The sequence below is a fragment of the Erinaceus europaeus genome, chromosome 2 (assembly GCF_950295315.1).
Source record: "Erinaceus europaeus chromosome 2, mEriEur2.1, whole genome shotgun sequence".
Classification (NCBI taxonomy): domain Eukaryota; kingdom Metazoa; phylum Chordata; class Mammalia; order Eulipotyphla; family Erinaceidae; genus Erinaceus; species Erinaceus europaeus.
Genome location: NC_080163.1, coordinates 83,070,585 through 83,095,201, shown reverse-complemented (window position 1 = coordinate 83,095,201; position 24,617 = coordinate 83,070,585). Strand labels below are relative to the sequence as shown.

Below are 24,617 nucleotides of genomic sequence, written 5' to 3'. Positions count from 1 at the left end.
CTCTCATCCCCCAATTTATGATGTCATAATAGATTTATGATGATGGATCTTTTCCATCATCATACATCAAGACTCAAAGACCTTCTTCACCCTCTCCCAGAGTCTTACTTTGGTCCATGTTCCATTTGGATACTTAATAATCTACTAGTTACACAAAATCATCATTTTAAAAATTAGCACTAATTTTGTTATGAATGAAGCTCCTGGGTTATTTTTGAATTTCAAGTTCCACCTGCAGTTTCTTTCTTCCTTTCTTTCTTTCCTTCCTTCCTTTCTTTCTTTCTTTTTACCAGAGTACTGCTCAACTTTGGCTTATGGTGGGATGGGGAATTAAACCTCGAACTTCCAAGCCTCAGGCATCCACCTGCAGTTTCTTTGACAGGGCCAGACCTAAAGATTGTGTGGGCCTTATATAGCCCACCAGCTTCTATTAGGGAAATAATGGTTTATACCTCTTTACTGGGGAAATAATGATTTACAAGACAGTTGTCACATGAGCGAAATTTGTCTTTCTATGTGACCCTCCAATTTAGGTCCCCTCTACCACTGCGCACTGGATTCCCCAACATCCATTCAACCACCTTCTCCATCATCTAGTCCTTAACCATGTTGCAACAGATGATACATAGTTCAAATCCCATTCTATAGTTTTGTCTTTTTTTTTTTAAGCAGTTATCTGCTATTACAGATTTAACCATCATGATTTCTGTGATATTTTTTGTAAAAATTAGATACTGAATATCCTAACTTCTACCACACTCTAAAATGTCTAACAGTATTTAGATAGGACCAAAAATGAAATTTCTTTTTTAAATTTTTATTATTGATTTAATATTGACATAAAATCACAGAACAACCAGGGTACGACTCCACACCGTTCCTGCTACCAGAGTTCTGAATCCCCAGTCCCTTCGTTGTAAGCAATAGCAGTTCTCTTAAGGTTGTAGATATGGCTTAACTATTATTTCTACAATTATCTGTCTATATTTGTATATATTTGCCTTTTTTCATTTTTTCAACTTTTATTTTTTTAATTTCTTTATTGGGGAATTAATGTTTTACATTTGACAGTGTCTTTTTTTTTTTTTAGGTCCCATCTTTCTCTTCATTTCTACACACTTACTGTATCCAAATGTCCCTCTCTTTTTCCTCTTTTCTTACTGGGTCCTGATGGAGTTGGAGTTCAGATCCCTTTGGTCATCGTTTCCCATGACTTCTCCTCCACTAGGATTATGGGTCAAAATTATTTTGGGGGTACAGGTGGGAGTTCTGGATTCTGTAAGTGCTTCTCCATTGGACATGGGCATTGGCAGGTCGATCCATAACCCCAGCCTGCTTCTATCTTTCTGTAATGGGGTAGGGCTCTGGAGAGGTGAGGTTCCAGGACATAGTAGTGAGGTCTTCTGCCCAGCAAAGTCAGGATGGAATCATGATAGCACCTGCAACTTGGTGACTGAAAGGTAGCAAGATATAATGCAGGAACCAAAAAGTACCAAGAAAGAAATTTCTCTGAACAAGAAGGCCTATCTTCAAAGTTTATTATATGATACACTAAATAGTGGCTTTGGAAACTAGCTTTGATATTGAATAATCAAATTTGTATTAACAAGTTAACAATTAATAACCTGTATTCTAATATTTTAGAAGTAGCATTTACATTCTAATAACTGAATTTGTTTTTGTTAATACTTGATAACTGTTTCTCAGTGAATTTCACATAAGTCTAGCCATTACACCACCTTCCAGGCTTTCACATAAATGTAAAAGGCAAAATAGCACTTAAACAAGAAACATGCTGTAGTAAGTTATCTTGAAAACAGTTGATGTCTGATGTGTAGGTATTGTCAAGCTACTTTATACTCTTCCTATACTATTAAAAGTTAAAATGTGAGGTCTCCATTCACACACAAATTTGCTGCAAATTTATATTCTGAGCTCAGTATGTAGTTCTAATACTTTCTGTCCCTATACTATCACTCTTTTATTGTGAGTGTAGATTTCTTTTTTTCTTCTTTTTTTAATCTTTTAAAATGTTTACTATACTAGATCTCTGGAGGGAAAGAAATAAATCTTTTCCTTTCGTCTTTCTCTCCCCCCAACCCCCTCTCTTTTAGACAGATATGCAGAGAGAGTAAAAGAGACCATAATGCCAAAGTTTCCTTCAGTGTGGTAGGGGTCAGGCTCAAACCTGTGTCATCTACATGACAAAGTAGCACACTATCCAAGTGAGCTATTTCACCAGTCCAGAGATAAACATTCTTACCATCTTAAACTCTTAATAAAAGAATCATAAAGCCAGGAGGAATTTTTGACCATTTTGTGTTGAAAGCTAATTTTGTTTTGCTATTAAGCTTGAGCAGCTATTCTTTAAAATATTCTCATTCATTCATCATTGCACCAGCAGTGGCTTTAATATTTGTGACATTTCTCATCTTTTTTTAAAATTTTTTTATTTATAAAAAGGAAATATTGGCAAAACCATAGGATAAGAGGGGTACAAATTCACACAATTCCCACCACCAGAACTTTGTATCCCATCCCCTCCCCTGATAGCTTTCCTATTCTTTAACCTTCTGGGAGTATGGACCCAAGGTCCTTGTGGGATGCAGAAGGTGGAAGGTCTGGCTTCTGTAATTGCTTCCCTGCTGAACGTGGGCGTTGACAGGTCGATCCATACTCCCAGCCTGCCTCTCTCTTTCCCTAGTGGGGAAGGGCTCTGGGGAAGCAGAGCTCCAGGACACATTGGTGGGGTTGTCTGTTCAGGGAAGTCTGGTTGGCATCATGCTAGCATCTGGAGCCTAGTGGTTGACAAGAGAGTTAATATACAAAGATAAACAAATTATTGACCAATCATGTACCTAAGGGCTGGAATAGTGCAGATGAAGAGTTGGGGGAGGGGGGTGTCCTCCATTTTGTAGATAGCTAGTAGGCATATTTTAGTTAAATTCCAAAGGGCCTGTGGCTATACTAGGTTTTTTTTCCCCCCCTTTTTCTTTTTGCCCCTGAGCCTGAAATATGATATGCCAGTGGATCCAAGTTATTGTCTGGGGAGATGATGTCATGGCTGGTAAAAAAGGACCAGAAAGCTGGATCAAGGAAGAGAGTAGCTCCCTAATATGGGAAAGGGGTATAAATATTATTGACTGTGAACCCCATTGATTTGATGTGATCTGGGCCCCACAATTAGCGCAGTGACATTTATTTATGATAAATAAATAAATATAAATTCTTCACTAAATCTGAAGAAGAAGACATCCAGAAATCACTCCCATTCACTGTTGCAGCAAAATCAATAAAATACCAAGAAGAAAGCTGACCAAAGAAGTGAAAGACTTGTATATTGAAAACTATGAGTCACTATTCAAGGAAATAGAAAATGATACCAAGAAATGGAAAGACATCCCATGCTCATGGATTGGAAGAATAAATATCATCAAAATGACTATTCTCCCCAGAGCCATATACAAATTTAAAATGATACCTGTCAAAGTTCTACCAAACTTCTTTAAGAGGATAGAACAAAAACTATAATCATTTATCTGGAACCAGAAAATACCTAGAACTGCCAAACAACCTTGAGGAAAAGAAATAGAAATGGGTAGTCAGGTGGTAGCACAGCAGGTTAAGTGCATGTGGCGCGAAGCTCAAAGACCGGCGTAGGGATCCCAATTTGAGCCCCCCCTCCCCAGTTCCCCACGTGCAGGGGAGTCGCTTCACAGGCTGTGGCGCAGGTCTGCAGGTGCCTATCTTTCTCTCCCCCTCTGTCTTCCCCTCCTCTCTCGAATTCTCTGTCTTATCTAACGACAGCAACAACAACAATAATAATAATAACCACAACAATGATAAAACAACAAGGACAACAAAAAGGGAAAAAAATGGTCTTTAGGAGCAGTGGATTTGTGGTGCAGGCACTGATCCCTGGCAATAACCCTGGAGGCAAAAAAAAAGAAAGAAACAGAAATAGAGGCATCACACTCCCAGATCTCAAATTGCATTATAACGCCATCATCATCAATACAGCCTGGTACCGGAACAAAAATAGGCACACAGATCAGTGGAACAGAATTGAAAGCCCAGACCTAAACCCCCACACCTATGGACATCTAATCTTTGATAAGGGGGCCCAAAGTATTAAATAGAAGAAAGGAGGCTGTCTTCAATAAATGGTGCTGGGAAAACTGGGTTGAAACATGCAGAAGAATGAAACTGAACCACCTTATCTCACCAGAAGCAAAAGTCAACTCCAAATGCATCAAGGACCTGGATGTTAGACCAGAGATTATCAAATACTTAGAGGAAAACATTGGTGGAACACTTTCCCACCTAAACCTCAAGGACATCTTTGATGAAATAAACCCAATTGGAAGGAAGACTAAAGCAGAAAAAAAAAAAAAAAAAAACAATGGGACTACATCAAATTGAAAAGCTTCTGCACAGCCAAAGAAACTATTATACAAAGAGACCCCTCACAGACATTTCTCATCTTAAGGAACACAAGCCTAGTGCACTTACAATGTAATGTCATAAATATAGTAATGGAGCTATGTTCACATGCTGAGGGATTATAGAAGAGGGTTGACTTTTCATGCAGGGAACACACACACACACACACCACACGACAGTATCTAAGCAGTGTCTTAACTCAAGCCAAAAGTTTGCCATTTAGAGAAAGAATATTCTAACAGAGGGAACAGCACATGACCAGGCAAAGAATGGAAGAAGACACAGGACATGTTTGCATATAGGCTGGGATTGCAAGTTATCTTGAGGTTGTGAAGGGCACTGTATAATGTGTCCTGAAAATCTAGTTTGGCATGCAAACCTGCAACAGCATTGATTCATAACAGCAAGTCCTATCAAGTGGTTTACCTTCAGTGATGAACCAACATATCTGATAAACATTTACTTCCTACTGTTTTATCTTTACTCAGTTTATTTTCAGTATGAAAGCTAGCTTACAACACCTAACACTAGTGCAAATTGAATTCAGTCTGGAAATGCACTTAAATTTGAGACCCTAAAAGTTTTCATGGTAGGACTTTAAAAAAATATTTATTCCCTTTTGTTGCCCATGTTGTATTGTTGTTATTCATGTCGTCTTTGGATAGGACAGAGAAAAATGGAGAAATGAGGGGAAGACAGAGAGGGGGAGAGAAAAATGGACATCTGCAGACCTGCTTCACCGCTTGTGAAGCGACTCCCCTGCAGGTGGGGAGCCAGGGGCTTGAATCAGGATCCTTAAGCCGGTCCTTTCGCTTTGTACCACCTGCGCTTAACCCCCTGCTCTATTGCCTGACTCTGAGTAGGAAAGACCTTTAAGGGGTATCGAAACTATTAAAATGAAAAGAAATTATACATATTTTTTCTTTATAAGCTGTATTTTTGCAGACAACCTATTCTTTGTTCTTTTTTTTTTTAAAAAAAAGATTTTATTTATGAGAAAGATAGGAAGAGAGTGAGAGAAGGAACCAGATAGCACATAAGTGGGATGTTAGCGCAGCTGGGTAAGCGCATGAAGCGCAAGGACTGGCTTAAAGATCCTGGTTAGAGCCCGGGGCTCCCCACTTGCAGGGGAGTCACTTCACAAGTGGTGAAGCAGGTCTGCAGGTGTCTATCTTTCTTTCCCTCTGTCTTCCCCTCCACTCTCCATTTCTCTCTGTCTTAACAATGACAACATCAATAACACCAATAATAACTACAACAGCAGTAAAAAACAAGGGCAACAAAAGAGAAAATAAATAAATATAAAATTTAAAAAAATAAAAGAACCAGTTATCACTCTGGTACATGTGCTGCTGGGGATTGAACTTAAGACCTCATACTTGAGAGTCCAATGCTTTATCTATTGCACCACCTCCAGGACCACTCCATTTATTTTCTAAACTGTTCATTTTCTTTGCTTTTTAGTGGACAGAAGACTGCAGAAAGTCAACCTATCCTCCTTCTGGACCAACGTGAGTAACCATCTAATGATCAAAGCTCTATAGAGATTTATCTCTTATAAAAATAACAATAGTGTGTTATCTTAAGTCACACCACCCCTGGGTTTGTATCTAATACATTTGGCTTACACCCTCAAAATATGAAAGTATTTCACAGTGAGGATGGTAATTTCTGACTGTTTAATATATTGCCCTCAGATAGAGGAAGTATCAAATATTTAACTGAGAAAAACAGATATAGAAAGTGTAGAGTCTTATAGTGAAACAATCAAGAAGTAAACCCTAGCACAGTAATCAAAGCTATGGAGGGAAAAACCCTATTAGGAAACATAAGTAAAAAGCAAATACTATGTTTTAATGTGCTGAATGGTGATATTCTAGGATTTTGGCCTTTTCAAATCCTTTGTGTTTAAATAGATGTAAAGGTAATTCACTGACCTAGAGGATACAGAACATAAAGAAGAAGAAGAAGAAATAAAAAGAGAAAGAAGGAAGAATATGGAGATTTATTTATTTATTTATTCATTTATTTTTACCAGAGCACTGATCAGCTCTGGTTTATGGTGGTCCAGGGGATTGAACTTGAGACTTCGGAGTCTCAGGCATGATAGTCTGTTTGCATAACTATTATGGTATCTACACCCGCCTTTTTTTTTTTAAGACTTTTTTAGGAGATTGAAAAATGGTTCACCCAATAGAGGGGACAGTTTACCATGAACAAGGACTTGTGTACAAGGCCCTGCCTACCAGTTGGGGGTATCTGCATGGGGAAGCTTTGTGAGCAGTTTGGTAGTAGTATCTCTCCTCTTTCTGTCTCTCACATTATCAAAATTAACCACAAAAACCTAGATCCTCTGGAAACAAAATAATCATAAACTATACAAGCACAAAGTCCCATTAAAAGTACTTATTTTTACTTACCCCATATGAGACAGAGAGGGTTTCACATCAATGAGAGAAAAGCTGAGCACTGTTCAAATACATGTGGCACCAGGGACATAACTGGAACCTCTGACATACAAGTCCTGTGCTCTACCAGCTGAGTGTTATTTCCTCTACTAAGAAGGTCTTTTTCATCCAGTTTATCCTTCTCAGTGAAAGTCACGTGTGAGGGTTAGAGGGAGACAAAAACTATCTCTAGCCGGTAATATCAAGATGATGTTTTTGGGTTCTTTAGCACTCCAATTATATATTGTACTGCATTATCTAAATTATATATTCTAAGTAGTTTTTGCCCCACATACATTAAGCTAATAAACTACATTCAAAACATTTACTCACCTGTCTGTTGAAAGAGGCATAGATGGATATGGCAGGAGTAATTTAGAAGTAATCAGTTTTTGAGGTGAGGCAGTGGTATGTCCAGTAGAGCATGTTACATTACCATGCGTAAGGACTCAGGTTCTAGCTACCAGACCCTATGTATAGAGATGAAGCTTCACAAGTGGTGGAGCTAGGCTGCAGGTCTCGGTCTCTCTCTCTCTCTCTCTTCCTCTCTGTCCCTATAAGGAAGAAGAATGAAAGAGAGAGAGGAAGAGAGAAAGAAAGAGAGAAAGGGAAAGGAAGAAGGAAATAAAGGAGAGAAGTGAGAGAAAGAAAGAAAGGAAGAAAGGAAGAAAGGAAGAAAGAAAGAAAGAAAGAAAGAAAGAAAGAAAGAAAGAAAGAAAGAAAGAAAGAAAGAAAGAAAGAAAGAAAGAAAGAAAGAAAGAAAGAAAGAGGAAAGAAAGAAAGAAAAAGAAAAGTGGGGGTCGGGCGGCGGCGCAGTGGGTTAAGCGCATGTGGCGCAAAGCGCAAGGACCTGGTAAGGATCCGGTTGGAGTCCCCGGCTCCCCACCTGCAGGGGAGTCACTTCACAGGCGGTGAAGCAGGTCTGCAGGTGTCTATCTTTCTCTCCTCCTCTCTGTCTTCCCCTCCTCTCTCCATTTCTCTCTGTCCTATCCAACAACGAACAACATCAACAATGGCAATAATAATAACCACAATGAAGCTACAACAACAAGGGCAACAAAAGGGGGAAAAATGGCCTCCAGGAGCGGTGGATTCATGGTGCAGGCACTGAGCCCAGCAATAACCCTGGAGGGAAAAAAAAAAAGTAAAGTAAAGAGAAAGGGACAATACTTTTAAAATTTTTTAACAAGTCGCACAAGGACCGGCGTAAGGACCCCGGTTCTAGCCCCCGGCTCCCCACCTGCAGGGGAGTCGCTTCACAGGCGGTGAAGCAGGTCTGCAGGTGTCTTTCTCTCCCCCTCTCTGTCTTCCCCCTTTCCGTTTTTCTGTGTCCTCTCCACCTCTCTGTCTTCCCCCCTTTCCATTTTTCTCTGTCCTATTCAAGAATGACGATATCAATCACAACAACAATAATAACTACAACAATAAAACAATAAGGGCTACAAAAGGGAATAAATAAATGAAAAAATAAATAAAAACAAAAATTTTAATAAGTCGTAGAACAAACATGTTACCATACACAGGATATCGGTTCAAGCCCTTGTTCTCACCTTCAGGGAGGAAGTTTGATGAGCAGTGAAACAGTGCTGCAGGCATCTCACTTTCTCTCTTCCTATCTATCTCCCCCTTCCCTTTCATTGACATCTGTCTCTGCCCAATAAATAAGTAAATAAATAAATAAAATATTTTTAATAAATCATTGAAAAAAGGAAGCAATCAGTTTTTGTGTTATTCTAAAGCCCTTACTCTAATCACTGGCTCTTTCAGATGTTCTGTCTGTCATCACTGGCACTATATTTACCTATGTTTTCCTAATTGCTTTGATCTCCTGACTATTTGTACTGCTCAGTTCATTGAGTGACTGATAAATACCTTCCACATTTAAGTCTTTTTTTTTTACATTTCTTTTTTGTCCACCTGAAATGTGTCTATGAGTTGATTGCAATGCAGTCATTCCCCACTTGTACAATTAACTGTTCCACATTGTTGTGTGTGTGTTTAGCCATGTACAAATAAACATTGTCTTTTTTTATTTATTTTTATTTTTTGAGCCCCCGGCTCCCCACCTGCAGGGGGGTCGCTTCACAGGCGGTGAAGCAGGTCTGCAGGTGTCTGTCTTTCTCTCCCTCCTCTGTCCTCCCCTCCTCTCTCCATCTCTCTCTGTCCTATTAAAACAGCAGCAGCAGCAACAAAAATGGGAAAATGGCCTCCAGGAGCAGTGCATTCGTAGCGCCTGCACCGGCTAAGCTTACCCAGCTATAACCCTGGAGGCAAAATAAATAAAATTCTTTAAAAACAAAACAAAACAAAAAAAAACTGGGTAAAGGGAAGACCCTGATGGAGAGAAACCACAGACCACTTCCACCAGCTTTTCTTTACTATTTAAAACTTATTTAACACAGAAGAGGGGGCGAGAGGCTGGGGGCGTCACTCCAGCAGGGGAAATGCTACTTGGGACCCCGGGGAGCCCGTGCTTCCGTGCCAAACGCCTAGTCCACCGCGGCGCCCGGCAGCCGCCCCACCAGCCACCTTCCATAACCTTCACGAACCACATTTTCTTTATATATATGCTGCGTAATTATCCTGGTATTCCTGCTAGGCTTCTTCTTACCTCACCACCCTATTACATATATGAAAATTCTCAGTACTACTCTGATCCTTATGTTTTGTGAACTATAAGTAGATCCAAAGATCTGGAAGAGAACTATGAAATTCATATTAAGGACATAGATTCTGAAAATATGTATGAGCAACTGTAATGGGAGTAAGAAACACCTGTTTATCCAGCCTGACCAGCCACATAAATGCTGGAGATCTAGGGACTGATAGCCAGATCACCCCAACATCCATCTGAATCCCATTAGCATTTTTTTTCTAGTGCTCACAGTGCTTAGCATCTGCTCTCTTATTTATGTATATGTGTGTTGTGACACTTGGACTAGTTTCTAAGACACCTGGTGAGCCAGGTGGGTTCAGTGTATGCTTAATAATGATTTATGACCTAGGAACAACAAATGCTAAGTCTCAAAAGTACTTTAATGATGTTTACTGTTTATAGTAAAGTAGGAAAATATGCTGTAGTAACAACTGTTGGATGGATACTAAAGCTTGTTGGTATTTTCTGCATAGTTCCATGTCATTCTCCTTGCCTTCCTAAGGTACTTTATTTCTCTAGGAAACTGAGGTACAATTGTTAAAAGCTGAGTATACTTTATGAAACATGAAATATGAACCTGTGACTAAGTTTTAGTTATTAATATTTTGTTACTACATTTTAATAGTTGTCTCAGAGAATCCTCAACATGAGGTCTTATTATAGAGAGGTTCTTGGGAATCTCTCCGTACTCACTTAAATATAATTCTCTGCTAAAATGAATTTATTTCCTTGGCATTTCTTCATTGAAATCCTCGGGCCTTTTGAAAAAAGAATAGTGTTAAAATCATGAGGGAGTCGGACGATGGCACAGCAGGTTAAGAGCACATGTGGCAAAGTGCAAAGACTGGCATAAGGATCCCAGTTTGACCCCCCCACCCCCCACCCCCACTGTCCACCTGCAGGGGAGTCTCTTCACAAGCAGTGAAGCAGGTCTGCAAGTGTCTATCTTTCTCTCCCCCTCTCTGTCTTCCCCCTCCTCTCTCCATTTCTCTCTGTCCTATCCAACAAAGATGACATCAATAACAACAATAATAATAACTACAACAATAAAAAGGGGGAGAACTAACTAAATAAAATTTTTTTTAAAAAAATCATTTGTAGAAGCATAGTTTTGTTTTTGTTTAGTGTTATGAGGGGAGGAATAGTGGTTGTAGTAAAAAGAGCATCAGTCTGAGGAATGGCCAGTGGGTTATCACTGCTGCTAGATATGATGCCAACCTGACTTCCCTGGACAGACAACCTCACCAATGTGTCCTGGAATCTGACTGCCCCAGAGCCCTACCCCACTAGGGAAAGATAGAAACAGGCTGGGAGTATGGATCCACTTGCCAATGCCCATGTCCAGTGGAGAAGCAATTACAGAAGCCAGACCTTCCACTTCCTGCATGCCATAATGATCCTGGGTCCATGCTCCCAGAGAGATAAAGAATAGGAAAGCTTTCAAGGGAGGGGATAGGAAATAGAACTCCGGTGGTGGGAAATATGTGGAATTTTACCCCTCTTATCTTATGGTCGATATTTTTTATTTTATTAATAAATTTTTTAAAATTCCAATGCATGTTGTCAGGGAGGGGAGGAAGTTTCTAGCATCTGCCCATAATAGGAGAAACAATAATTATTGTACTGAATTGCATATAGATATAAAATACTAAGAAAGCGGAGGTTTGAAAATGCTTTAAGAAGAGCAAAATCATTCATTGTGATCTTATTTAATTGTATGTTTTCAGGGTTGGAGAGGGAGCATAACACATTAGCACAAAGGACTTGCATGCATAAAGACCCAGGTTCAGTCCCCAGCACCACAATATGCCAGAGCTGAACAGGGCTCTGGCCTTTCTCCCTCTCCCCCTCTTCCCCTTCCTCTCAGAAAAATAAATAAGTATATGAATGTTTTTTAAAATATTTAAGTTGTTTCCAGAATTGAATATGTTTTTCTCCCCCTCCAGGGTTATTGCTGGGGCACAGTGCCTGCACTACAAACTCACTGATCCTATGGCCATTCTTTCAATTATTTTGAATAGGACAGAGAGAAATTGAAAGGGGAGGGGGAAGACAGAGAGGAGGAAAGACAGATATTTGCAGACCTGCTTCACTGCTTGTGAAGCGACTCCCCTGCAGGTGGGGAGCCAGGGCTCAAACCAGGATCCTTGAGTTGGTCTTTGCACTTCGTACTATGTGAGCTTAACCTGACACACGACCACCCAACCCCCTATGCTACATTTTTTTATGCTTTCATGTTTTCTCTAAATCACTACATGAGCCTGGGTAGATAGCATAATGCTTATATAAGAAGACTCTCATGCCTGAGGCTCAAAGTCCCAGGTTTAATTCCCTACCACCACTACCACCACCACCACCATAAACCAGAGCTGAGTAGTACTCTGCCACATAAAAAAACACAAAATAAAGAATCACTACATGAGTGACTGCTGGTTAATAGGTTAGTAAGATTTTGTACATAATACTGAGGCTCCAAGCTCAGCATCATTATTAAAAAAAGTAAATTTGGGAGTGAGGCGGTAGTGCAGTGGGTTAAACACAGGTGGCGCAAAGTGCAAGGACTGGCATAAGGATCCCAGTTTGAGCCCCTGGCTCCCCACCTGCAGGGGAGTCGCTTCACAGGCGGTAAAGCAGGTCTGCAGGTGTCTGTCTTTCTCTCCCCCTCTCTGTCTTCCCCTCCTCTCTCCATTTCTCTCTGTCCTATCCAACAACAATGACATCAATAATAATAACAAGGGCAACAAAAGGAAATAAATAAATATTAGAAAAAAGAGAAGTAAATTTTCAGAATAGCCTAAGTATAAATAGGGCCGGAATTTATACCTATTATGAACTAACTCGTCCCTGTTAATGACATATCTACATAATAGTTTAAGAGCCTGATAACTTTAGCACACATGGTAAATGTCACTTATATTTCTCTGGAGCAGAATTAGAATAGATCAGATGCTATTTTAAGACATAGTTTCAAATTGATAAGTCACTGAATGGCACACCCTTAGAGGCTATCTCAGTTTAGTAGCAAATGCCAGAATATGTCTCTATTGCAACAGAGAATAGCTGTAAAGTTCATCCACCAGCTTCAATTAAGGAGTGTACAATGCTATAATCCTTCCTCATAGTAGAAATTGCTATATGTAAATTGAACAGTAAGAAGCTGGGGAATGGGTGTGACATAGCAGGGCTTTGTCTTGGACTACAGAAGAACAAAAAAAGAGAGGAAGTACAGTAGCCAGAGGATGACTGAGTGAATAGTGAAGATTCTTGAAACCAGTCATGGCAAGTTCAACCGTGTTAGCTGGGACCTTAATAAGTTACCTTACAGAGCAAGCTAGCACTAGAAACAGTGATATAGTAACAGTATTAGACTGTCTAAAAGGAATTTTTTAAAATGTATTTATAAAATAAAAAATATTGACAAGACCATAAGATAAGAGAGGTACAATTCCACACAGTTTACAGCACCAGAGTTCTGTATCTCACCCCCTCCCTTGAAAGCTTTCCTATTTTTTCTCTCTCTGGGAACATGGACCCAGGATCATTATGGGTTGCAGAAGGTGGAAGGTCTGGCTTCTGTAATTGCTTCTCCACTGGACATGAACACTGACAGGTTGATCCATATTCCTGTCTCTCTTTCCCTAGTGGGGTAGGACTCTGGGGAGGTGGGGCTCCAGGACACATTGATGAGGTTGTCTGCCCAGGGAAGTCAGTGAGGTTGGTGTCATGGTAGCATCTGCAACTTAGAGTCTGAAAAAGCATTAAAATATAAAGAAGAACAAATTGCTTAATAATCAAGAACCTAAAGGCAAGAATATAATATGAAATTTGGGATCTCCATTTTGGAAAAAGCTAGTAGGTCTATTTTAGGTATATTCCAAGGGGCTCATTACTTTACTAACTTTTGCCTGCTTCCGACAGCTAACATGCAAAGAGCCAAAAGGTATTATCTGGGGAGATGGTGTCAAAGTTAGAAATAGGACTAGAAAGACACATTAGGGAAGAGAGTAGCTCCCAAGTATGGGAAAAGTATATACTTTGTTAACTGTAAAACCCATTGATTTGATCTGGGGCTTATATTCAGTGCAGGACTCTGTGTAACCTACGCATCCCAATAGTTCTGAACTCAAATTCCAAGGTCATAGCTAGGAACATTCTAGGCTGTACCCATTGCTGGGCCCATCTTTCTTGAGTAGTAGAGCATTTTGGTCCAACCTCCCTTCAGAGAATGGGGCATTTCCTACTTTGTTGATCTACATTGAGGGCAAGGTCCTGGATGGGCCCGAAAAGGGGTCCACTTTGTTGTTCCTGATGGAGATGACCAGTGACAGTGGATAGAGAGATCTATTAGAGGTCTAGGCCTATCATGTCTGTGTGGGAATCCCCGGATTCCCTGACTAGGGCCCTCGGAGATGAGGTAGCCTGATAGTAAACAAAAGAGTCTGGAGCTGAATTCAGGGTTGACATCGCACACCTGGTGTCTGTGGACACAGTTCAAAGTGAAACATGTCAGGGTGGTACTGGTTGCATTGATTAGGTTGAGATCAGCAGATGGAGTATCAGTTGGTATCAGAAGACTGCTGAAAAATGAGCCCCACTCCAGAGGTTCCAGGACTGGGAGAAACATGGGCTTTATAGAGAATGGGGAGGGTTCCTACTCTCTTAGGCTTTAAGAAGACAATAGATAGTTATTATTATAACCAAGTTATTTGGAAATTTGGTTGACTTTGAAAATCCCATTGTTCTAGTAGGAAATTTTAAGATAAGGAAACTGTAATATAAGGAGCTATTCCCAGATGTTACTAACTTCTACCTTTAAGTAGGAGGTTTCACTTTGTGACTCAAGCCAATTGTTATATATTTATAATGAGATTTTATTAGGAGGAGTGCACATTACAATAACATAAGCTTTCAATTTAATTAGTAGTAAAGGGTGAAGGGAGGGATATGAACCACTAATATGAAGGTTCAGAAGACTGATTTGCTGGAGAAGATAGATAGGGACTCTGGCCACCAGCAGGTTTGCAAGGAGGTGACAATTTTCTTCAGGGTCACCTAGTGTAGAATCCAGATAGTTCTTTAGTTTGGCCCTGTTTGATACCAAAGTTGAGCGGTATATTATCCAACCTCTTGTTTTAATTTAGGTGGGCATCTTGTATAGTCAGGTTTTATCTGTTGTTTTTTTTCCCTACACATCTGCTTATCAGTGTCTGTCTAAACAAATGCTTGTTTTTAAATGATAACTCACTATCTACTGCCCTCACATTTGCATCATTAAGGGGCTGTTCTATTTTATTGAACCCCCACACACACCTTTTTATCAGTTGGGGTCATTTCATTGTCAATGAACTTAACATTTTGATCTGTGAGAATCATTAAAATAACATATATATCAGACAATAATTAAAGTAGTATCCTAACCCTGAACAACTAACACTGCAGATTTATTGGAGGGGGGTGGGGTTGGGCATAGAATTTTTAGCAGTTATTTTTACCTTTTTCATATACAACTTTTGAACTCAAACTGATTTTTTATTCTATTACCAATTCACATTAACTTCTCAGAACTTATATGTCTATTTAAATATTTCTAGAAGTATTTATAATTATATACATAAGGCAGAAACGCTGTGTGGAAAATGAGATTTTTTTTTTGCTCTTTTTTAGTTTGTGTATCAGCTTTCATATTATTATGAATAATGTCTCTAATGTTTCCATATAGATGAAACTATCTTATCCTCATTTAAAAAAAAAACTGCGTTCTATATTTCAAACTGACACACCTCTGATTACAGCTATAGGGGACCAGTGCCGTGGTACACCATAAATCTTGATTTACCACCCTACAAAAGATGGCAAGAACTCATGATTGACAAGGGATCATCGGTATGCTATGACTTTTTCTATTTCTGACTTTACTGACTATAACTATAACTGTAAAATAATGCTTTGTGAAAATTGTGTCCCTAGTGTCTTAGGAATGTACATGTAATATTTTTCTGCCATTTACAGTTAATAACAGTAGAGAAAAGAATATCATTCCACTTTAGCAAGTGTGTGTCATTTTACCATAAGCTGAGTGGCTTATGGTGTTTTTACGGGGATTGAACCTGGCACTTCAGAACTTCAGGCATGAAAGCCTTCTGCAGAACCATTATACTATCTCTGCACCTTTTTCTTGCTCTCTTTTTAAAATTTTTTTATATTTACTTATTTTCTCTTTTGTTGCCCTTGTTTTTTATTTATTGTTGTTGTAATTATTATTTTTGTTGTTATTGATGTCGTCGTTGTTGGATAGGATAGAGGGAAATGGAGAGAGGAGAGGGGAAGACAGAGAGGGGGAGAGAAAGATAGACACCTGCAGACCTGCTTCACCGCTTGTGAAGCAACTCCCCTGCAGATGGGAAGCCAGGGGCTCTAACCGGGATCTTTACTCGCTGGTCCGTGCGCTTTGCACCACGTGAGCTTAACCGGCTGCGCTACCAGCGACTCCCTTTTGCTCTTTTTAATTGCTTGCCATTGTTTCTTCCAGTACCATATACCTACATCTAAATATTTAGCAATCAAGTTAAAAATAAAATTAGATGGCATTATTTTTATATATTAATTGAAAATATTGTTGAATAGTACCATTTGGTTTAATTACATATATAGGCATATATTTTTTTTCTTTGTACCAATAGTGATCTTAAATATTCTTGATATCTTATTAATTTCTTAAATATTTTTTTATGTGGATAGAGACAGAGAAATTAAGAGGGCAAGGGGAGACAGAGAGGGAGAGAGAAAAAGAGACACTTTCAGCATTGCTTCACCCCTGCAGGTGGGGACTAGGGGCTTGGACTTGGGTCCTTGTGAATTGTAACATATGTCCTCTACCTGGTATGCCACTGCCCACCCCTAACATCTCTTATTAATTTTATGTATTTCTTTTTCAGCTAAAAGTAATAGTGAAATCCATGACGGATATGGCCAATGCATTTGTGCCAAGTGGAAAACTTATGGAGATGGTGGATCACAAATTGGTAAGAAATATTACCACAATGAATTTTGTGTTTTTTTAGGGTTAAATTTGTTTATACCATCGCATGATTTCAGGTGCATGTCTCTCTACTTCAACATCTGTATGTTATATATTGTAATCACCATCAAGTTCTACGTTCCAACCACAATAAATTTTAAATAGAATGTATACAGCTAAACAAAATTTAGAAAAAGTTCGGTACTATGTCAAAATATAGTTTGATAAACTCTTCTTTGGAGCATAGACAAGTTTGCAATCCTCTAGACCACTGTCAAAACTCCAAGGCAGAGTGAATGGGAGATAGCTCACCAGGTAGAGTGAGGCCTTACTATGACCAGTGTCCTCAGTTCCAACCCTTGTGTTTAAACCATTGCACTGGGGAAATTCTATGGTTAGTGGAGTGGTACTGTAGTGTGAAAGAGAATGCAGCATTTAAGCTTCCTCTCTTGTTATAGCATCTCTCATGTGGTGCCAGGGCTCAAACCTGGGCTGAGCACATGACAAGATACATACCCAGCCCAGTGTACTATCTCTCTGGCCATTCAAGCTCACTACTGAATGAAACCTTTTTCTTGAGTATTTTGCCTAAGCATTTCATGATACACAGAGATTTTTTTCTACGTATGATCAATTGACATACTCCTTGCCTTTCAGAGTTCCTCAGTAACTATAAACATTGAAACTTACTTGGGCTGCAAGTTTCTTATGGCTGAGCATTTACCAAACTATTTCATTTTCCTCCTGATCACACAGGGAAACTCCATTTCTTAGCTCCATTTTTCACTTGAAGTGAAACTGATGAAAAATCTAGCTTATTTCCAAGAGCCTCCTTATCCTCCTCTTTTGGCCTTTTCTCTAAGGCTTTCACTGGCCTGCAAGATACAAAGAACAGGGGAAGACATCAAGACTGTAGCATAGAGTTTTAAAATTCAACATTACATTAATGACATGGATTGGAGAATATTTTGTTGGGGGTCAGGCACCGGGTTAAGCACACACAGTACAAAGTACAAGGACCAGCACAAGGATTCCGGTTCAGGATGCTCCTCACCTCCAGGGGCGGGGTTGGGGGAATGGGAAAGTCAATTCACAAGCAGTGAAGCAGGTGTGCAAGTGTCTGTCTCTCTCCCTCTATATCCCCTTCCCTCTCAATTTCTCTCTGTCCTATTCAAAAGAATGCCCACAGGATCAGTGATTTTGTAGTGCAGGTACCGAGACCCAGTGATAACCCTGGAGGGAAGAAAAAAAAAAAAGAATATTTTGTTATAAGCACTGTCAATGCCAGTAGCATCCTTTCAGTTGTAACAATCAAAATGTTTCCAGACATTGTCAGATTCCCCCTGGGGGACTAAATTTTCTCTGATTGATGCTCTAGGAATTTCATACCTAGTGGGTTATTCCATCCATACAATATTTTGAATATCTTAAAGGAGAAAATGCTTATCTAAGTTAAGTTTACAGTACTGTAAATGCAAGTTGCTGAAAAAAAATTAAACTAGTAAATTTTAATCACAATAAGTTAGCAAGACATTGTGAGCATAACTAGTAATCTCATTGTTAGTGAATAGTTATTGTTGAGCATAAAACTATGGTTTCCACTTTTGAATTTGTTCACATGTTCAATGTTTGCTAACAGAATGTGGTTAATACAGTCTTGTCCTAGAAGACCATTAACCTTGACAAAAACTTTTTGAATGAAGAAAATAGATTTGCTGCTATGAGTGTGGGAAGGAAGCAGTAATGAGTGTGTAATGTCAATGTCTACAGAGTGAGTTCTGATAGAGAGATAAGGGGTGCTTATTGAGATTTTTCTGTGTTGTGAGTCATGCTAATAAAATGGAATTATTCCAGTTCTCTATCTAAAGCAGGAAAAATGAACCTAAGGCTAGAGAAAACAATCTGAGATTCATAAATCTTAGCATAATAGCTGAGAACAAGTGGACGTAAGGGGACAAAACAAGCATTAAAGAATTTAGGGCCCAATATGGACTATTACATAGAATCCTTTAGAAATGCCCGATATAAAAGTGCTTTAAAATAACTCTTATCGGGGAGTCGGGTGGTAGCGCAGCGAGTTAAGCGCAGTTGGTGCAAAGCGCAAGGACCAGCATAAGGATCCTGGTTCAAGCCCCGGCTCCCCACCTGCAGGGGAGTCCCTTCACAGGCAGTGAAGCAGTTCTGCAGGTGTCTGTCTTCTCCCCCTCTGTCTTCCCCTCCTCTATTTCTCTCTGTCTTATCCAACAACAACAGCATCAACAACAACAATAATAACAACAAGGACAACAGAAATAAATAAATACTAAAAAATCTTTAAAAAAATAAAAATAAAATAACTCTTATCAAATATAAAATCCTACCATTTCAACAACAGCATGGACCTAGCAGGTATTAGGCTCAGTGAATTGTCAGAAGGATGAAGACAAACACCAATATTATTTCGTTCATGTGATAAGTAAAGAAACAGAACAAACGTTCTAAATAAAATAAAAACAAGCATTGAAACTGTAAAACTAAATTGGTAAATTCCAGAAGGAAAATAATATTGCTGAGAGTGTACACCAGGTAGAAGAGTTGTATTTTTAGTGGTGAATTTAATGTAGAGGTGTTAAATTATATGTAAAAAAGGGGAAAAAAAGAATGAATGAATTTCTTACAAAATAACTCAAAGCAACCATTAGGGTAATAAAAGAAAACTATAAAGTCAAAGGATTACTAATTTGTTTTTCAGCATGATCTTCTTGGCAAACTTCCAGCCCCTTATGAGGAAGAAATGAAGGGCATTGCAGCTGTTACTGACATACCTTTAGGTAAAATTCATCTGTTAAAATTTTTTAGTAAAGCACTTAAATTTGTTTCAATAGTGGTATGGTATACATATACTATTCTAAGTACATAGTTCAGTCTAGTGATTTTATTTTTATTTTTTAATTCAGTGTTGAAGGTCAAAACCAAGGTCTCACACATTTTTACCACTGAGTCACCTCTTCAACCTATTTTTTTTTAATTTATTTTATTTTTGAGAGAGAGATGCAGAGAGTGAAAGACACAGAGAGAAACACCAGAGCACTACTTAGCTTTGGCTTATGGTGGTGCAGGGGATTGAACCTGGGATTTCAGAGCCTCAAGTATGAGAGTCTTTTTGCATAACCATTATGCTATCTACCCCCCTTCAACCTATTTTTTATTTTTTTACTTATCATTTATTATTTCTTTGTTAATTTGACCACTCCCATCACCAAAGGTCTGTGTTCCCATCCCCACCCCCATAGGTAACCATTATAGTTTGCCCAGTCTTGAAAATAGGTTGACGGTTTTTTTCATCTTTGTATATTCAATTGTCTTTATTCCACATACAGGTAAAACCTTTCTGTAGTTGTCCTTCACCTCTTTACTTGCTTCACTGAGCATAATCTTCTCCAATTCCATCTACTTTATCTCCAAGAACACAACATCATTCCCTTTTATTGCTGCTTAATAAAATACCCTGTTGAGTATATGTCCCATAACTTTTTTATCCAGTCATCTTTTGAAGGGTATTTTTATTGTTTCCAGGTTTTGTCTATTGTGACTAAAGCCACTATAAGCATGCGGGTCCCTTCGAATCAGTGTTATTACATTTTTTGGGTATATGCCTAGTAGTGGAATTGCTGGGTCATATAGCATTTCCATTTCTATTTGTTTAAGGAATCTCCATACTGTTTTCCATAATGGTTGCACCAGTTTGCATTCCAACCAGCAATGTAGTAGAGTTCCTCTTTCTCCACATCCCCCCTAACATTTATTATCTCTTGTTTTATTGGTGGAGTCTATTTTCACAGGTGTGAGATGGAATCTTAATGTGGTTTTGACTTGCATTTCTCTGGGAATAAGTGAATTAGAGGGGCCAGGTAGTGGCGCACCTGGTTGAGCACATGTGCGTAAGGACCCAGGTTTGAGCCCCTGGTCCCCACCTGCAGGGAGAAAGCTTCACAAGTGGTGAAGCAGTGCTGCAGTTGTCTCTCTGTCTCTCTCACTCTCTATTACCCTCTTCCCTCTCAATTTTTGACTGTCTCTAGCCAACAAGTAAAGATTTTTAAAAGTTAAAAAAAAAACATCTTGATTAAAAAAAAATAAGTGAATTAGAAGATTCCACATATGTTTGTGGGCCATCTGTATCTCTTTAGAGAACTGTCTATTCATATCTTCTGCCATATATAGAAAAAAATTAGTGATTTAATAAAGATTGTGGAATAAGAGTGGTACAATTCATACAATTCCCACCACCAGGGTTCCACATCCCATCCCCTTCATTGGAAGCTTCCTTATTCCTTATCCCTCTGGGAGTATGGACCCGGGGTCATTACGGGGTGCAGAAGGTGGAAGGTCTGGCTTCTGTAATTGCTTCTCTGCTGGACGTGGGCATTGACAGGTTGATCCATACCCCCAGCTGGTTTCTATCTTTCCCTAGTTGGGTAGTTCTGCCCACTTTTTAATTGTGTTCTTCTTTTCTTTTTGTTAAGCTTTAGGAGTTCTTTTTTTTTTAAATTTACTTATTTATTCCCTTTTGTTGCCCTTGTTTTTTGTTGTTGTGGTTATTATTGTTGTCGTCATTGTTGGATAGTACAGAGAGAAATGGAGAGAGGAAGGGAAGACAGAGGAGGAGAGAAAGACAGACACCTGCAGACCTGCTTCACTGCCTGTGAAGCGACTCCCCTACAGGTGGGGAGCCAGGGGCTCGAACTGGGATCCTTATGCCGGTCCTTGTGCTTTGCACCAGGTGTGCTTAACCCACACCGCCTGACTCCCTAGGAGTTCTTTGTACATGTCTGATATTAACAGCTTATCTGAAATACAGAGTGCAAATATCATTTCCCATTTGATGGGTTTCCTGTTCATCCTTATGTTTATCCTTTTGATATGTAAAAGTTTTTAATTTGATACAGTCCCATTTATTCATTTTTGGTTTTGTTTCCCTTGCCCATGATTTGGAGTCTGCAAATAATTATAATTTAACTTCATCCTTCCCAGTTTTGATTATTTTTTCCAGTTTTGATTTCTTTAATAACTTTTTTTTGCCTGATTGTGATGCTGAGGACTTCTAGGACTATGTTGAATAGAAGTGGTAAGAGTGGACATCCTTGTCTAGTTCCTGATTTTAGGGGAAACTTTCATTTTTTCCCTACTGAGCACAATGCTAGCCATGAGTGTCATATGTAGCCTTTATTATGTTGAGGAATTTTCCTTCCACTTCCAGTTTCTTGAGGGTCTCTATCATAAATGTGTTGGACCTTATCAAATGCTTTTTCTGTGAGATAAGTTAGAAACAAAAGGATGAATATGGGGATGATCTTACTCGCAGATAGAAGTTGAAAAACAAGATTAGAAGGGAAAACACTAAGCAGACCTTGGACTGGAATTGGTGTATTGTACCAAAGTAAAATATTCTGGGGTGGTGGGGGAGCGTTCAGGTCCTGGAACATGATGGCAGAGGAGGACCTACTGGGGGTTGTATTGTTATGTGGGAACATTATGCATGTACAAATTATTGTAAATCATTAATCCCCCAATAAAGAATTTTTTTAAAAAAAATGCCTTTTCTTCATCAGTTGATAGCATAGTTCTTCATAGTTGATTGTGATTTTTGTCTTTATTTTGTTCATATGGTGGATTACATTGATTGACTTGTGGATGTAGAACCATTCCTGTTTCCTAGGGATGAATCCCACTTGGTCATGATGGATTATTCATTTAACATATTTTTTTATCCAAGATTTTGTTGAGAATCTTTGCATCAGTGTTCATCAGGGATATAGGTCTATAGTTTTCTTTTTTGGTAGAATTCTTTCCTGCTTTGGGGATCAAAATGGCATTAGCCTCTTAAAAGGTGCTTGGGAGTATTCCCTCTTCTTCTATTTTCTGGAATAGTTTGAGGAGAATGGGAGTTAGTTCTTTGAATGTGTTATAGAATTCATTAGCATAGCCATCTGGACCCAGGCTTTTGTTCTTGAGGAGGTTTTTGATTACTGTTTCAATTTCTACACTAGTGGTTGATCTGTTAAATGTATTTATTTTTGTGTCAAGATTGGCAGTTGGTATAACTCTAAGAATATGTCCATTTCTTCTAAGTTGTTGAATTTATTTCCATATAGATGCCCATAATAGTCTTGCATGATCTTTTGTATCTCTGTTTCATTTGTTCTATCTCTTATTTTGTTTCCAAGTGGTTTTACCATAGCTTTCTATTTTTCTCTTAATCTATGTAGGTAGTGGCTTATATGTCTTATTTATCCTTTCAACAAAACAGCTTTTGGTTTAATCTTTTTGATGGTCTCCTTGTTTTCTTTTCCATTGATTTCTGCTCTGATTTTAACTATTTCCTGTCCCTGCTAGCCTTTGGATCTTTTTGTTGCTCTGTTTCTAATTGTTTCAGTTGGGTTGCTACCTCCTCTTTATTAATGTGGGCTTGTATTGCTATAAACTTACCTTTCAAGACTGCTTTAGCTGTGTTCTTTAATGTCTAATAACTAGTTTCTTCAATTTCATTGATAAGGAAATTCTTAATTTCTCTTTTGATTTCTTCAATGACTCATGTGTTATTCAAAAGCATGTCATTTAGTCTCTAGACTTTGGGGGAGTTTCTTTTCTTTTTGTGGTTGATTTCTAGCATCATATCATGTTCTGAGAAGATGCATTTTATAATTTTAATATTCACGTATTTTTTAGGCTGTCATTATGGCCTAGCATAAGATCAATCCTTGTGAATGATCTGTGTATACTTGACAAGAATGTGTATTCATTTCTTTTGGGATGAAAAATTCTGTGTATGTCTGTTAGACCCATTACGTCTATAGTTTCATTTAAAATCACTATTTACCTATTGATTTTTTTTTTGTCCAGATAATCATTCTCTTACTGTGAGTGGTGTGTTAAGATATCCTACTATTATTGTGTTTCTGTCACTTTCTCCCTTGAATTCACTGAATACTCATTTATATATCTGGGTGCACTTAAATTTGAAGCATATTTAAATAGTGGTTACAGCTTCTTGTTAGAGATTGATCCTTTGACCATTATGTAGTGTCCCTCTCTCTCTTATTTTTTTTCCTCTAGAGCTATCTCTGGGGATCACTGCCAGCGCTACGAATCAACTGCTCCTAGAAGCCATTTTTCTTTCTTTCCTTTTTTTTTTTCTTTTTCTTTCTTTTTTTTTTTTTTTCCTGGATAGGACAGAGAGGAATTGATAAGGAAAGGGAAGATAGGGAGGGAGAGAGACAGACAGAGAGACACTTGCAGGCCTACTTCACCACTTGTGAGGCAATCCCCTTGCAGGTGAGGAGCTAGGGGCTCAAACCAGGATCCTAGTATGGGATCTTGTGCTTTGTACTATGTGTGCTTAACCTAGTACACCAGTGTGCCACCACCCAACCCTCTTCCTCTCTATCTCAGTGTTTATTTTCTTTACTTGAAAGTGTATTTTACCTAAGAACAGAACTTCTGTTTCTCACCTTTTTTCTCCATTATTGGGTTGGAACATTTTGCTCCATCCACTCTCTTTTTTTTAATTTTCTTTATTGGGGAATTAATGTTTTACATTCAGTGGTAAATACAATAGTTTGTACATGCATAACATTTCTCAGTTTTCCATATAACAATACAACCCCCACTAGGTCCTCTGTCATCTTTCTTGGACATGTATTCCCCCCACCCCACCCCAGAGTCTTTTACTTTGGTGCAATACACCAATTCCAGTTCAGGTTCTCTTCTGATCTTGTTTTTCAGCTTCTGCCTGAGGTGCTCCATCCTCTTATATTAAGCTTTTATTTATCTTTTCTTTGAACATGTGTTTCTTAGAGACATATAATGGATCATGTTCTTTAATCCATTTAGCTATTCTGAGTCTTTTGACAAGTGAACTTAGACCATTCATGTTTAGGGTGATTGTTGACATATATGGTTTATGTTTAAAGTGATTATTGATATATGTGGTTTACTTACATCCATTCTGATTTTTGGTTTAAGGTTGTTTTAGATTGTTGATCCTTTTCACATTTATTTCTACCTTTGTGGATGG

The 24,617-nt window shown here is 38.6% G+C and overlaps 1 protein-coding gene across 1 annotated transcript in view; it reads left to right on the top strand.

The window, feature by feature from the left end:
• Positions 1-24,617, top strand: part of ASAH1 (N-acylsphingosine amidohydrolase 1) — a 47,023-nt gene that overhangs the window by 7,604 nt on the left and 14,802 nt on the right. Inside the window, exons 2-5 of the mRNA XM_016185242.2 lie at positions 5,908-5,954; positions 15,339-15,429; positions 16,482-16,568; positions 19,296-19,374. Coding sequence (XP_016040728.1) covers positions 5,908-5,954; positions 15,339-15,429; positions 16,482-16,568; positions 19,296-19,374 — 304 coding nt within the window. The remainder of the gene's footprint in view (positions 1-5,907; positions 5,955-15,338; positions 15,430-16,481; positions 16,569-19,295; positions 19,375-24,617) is intronic.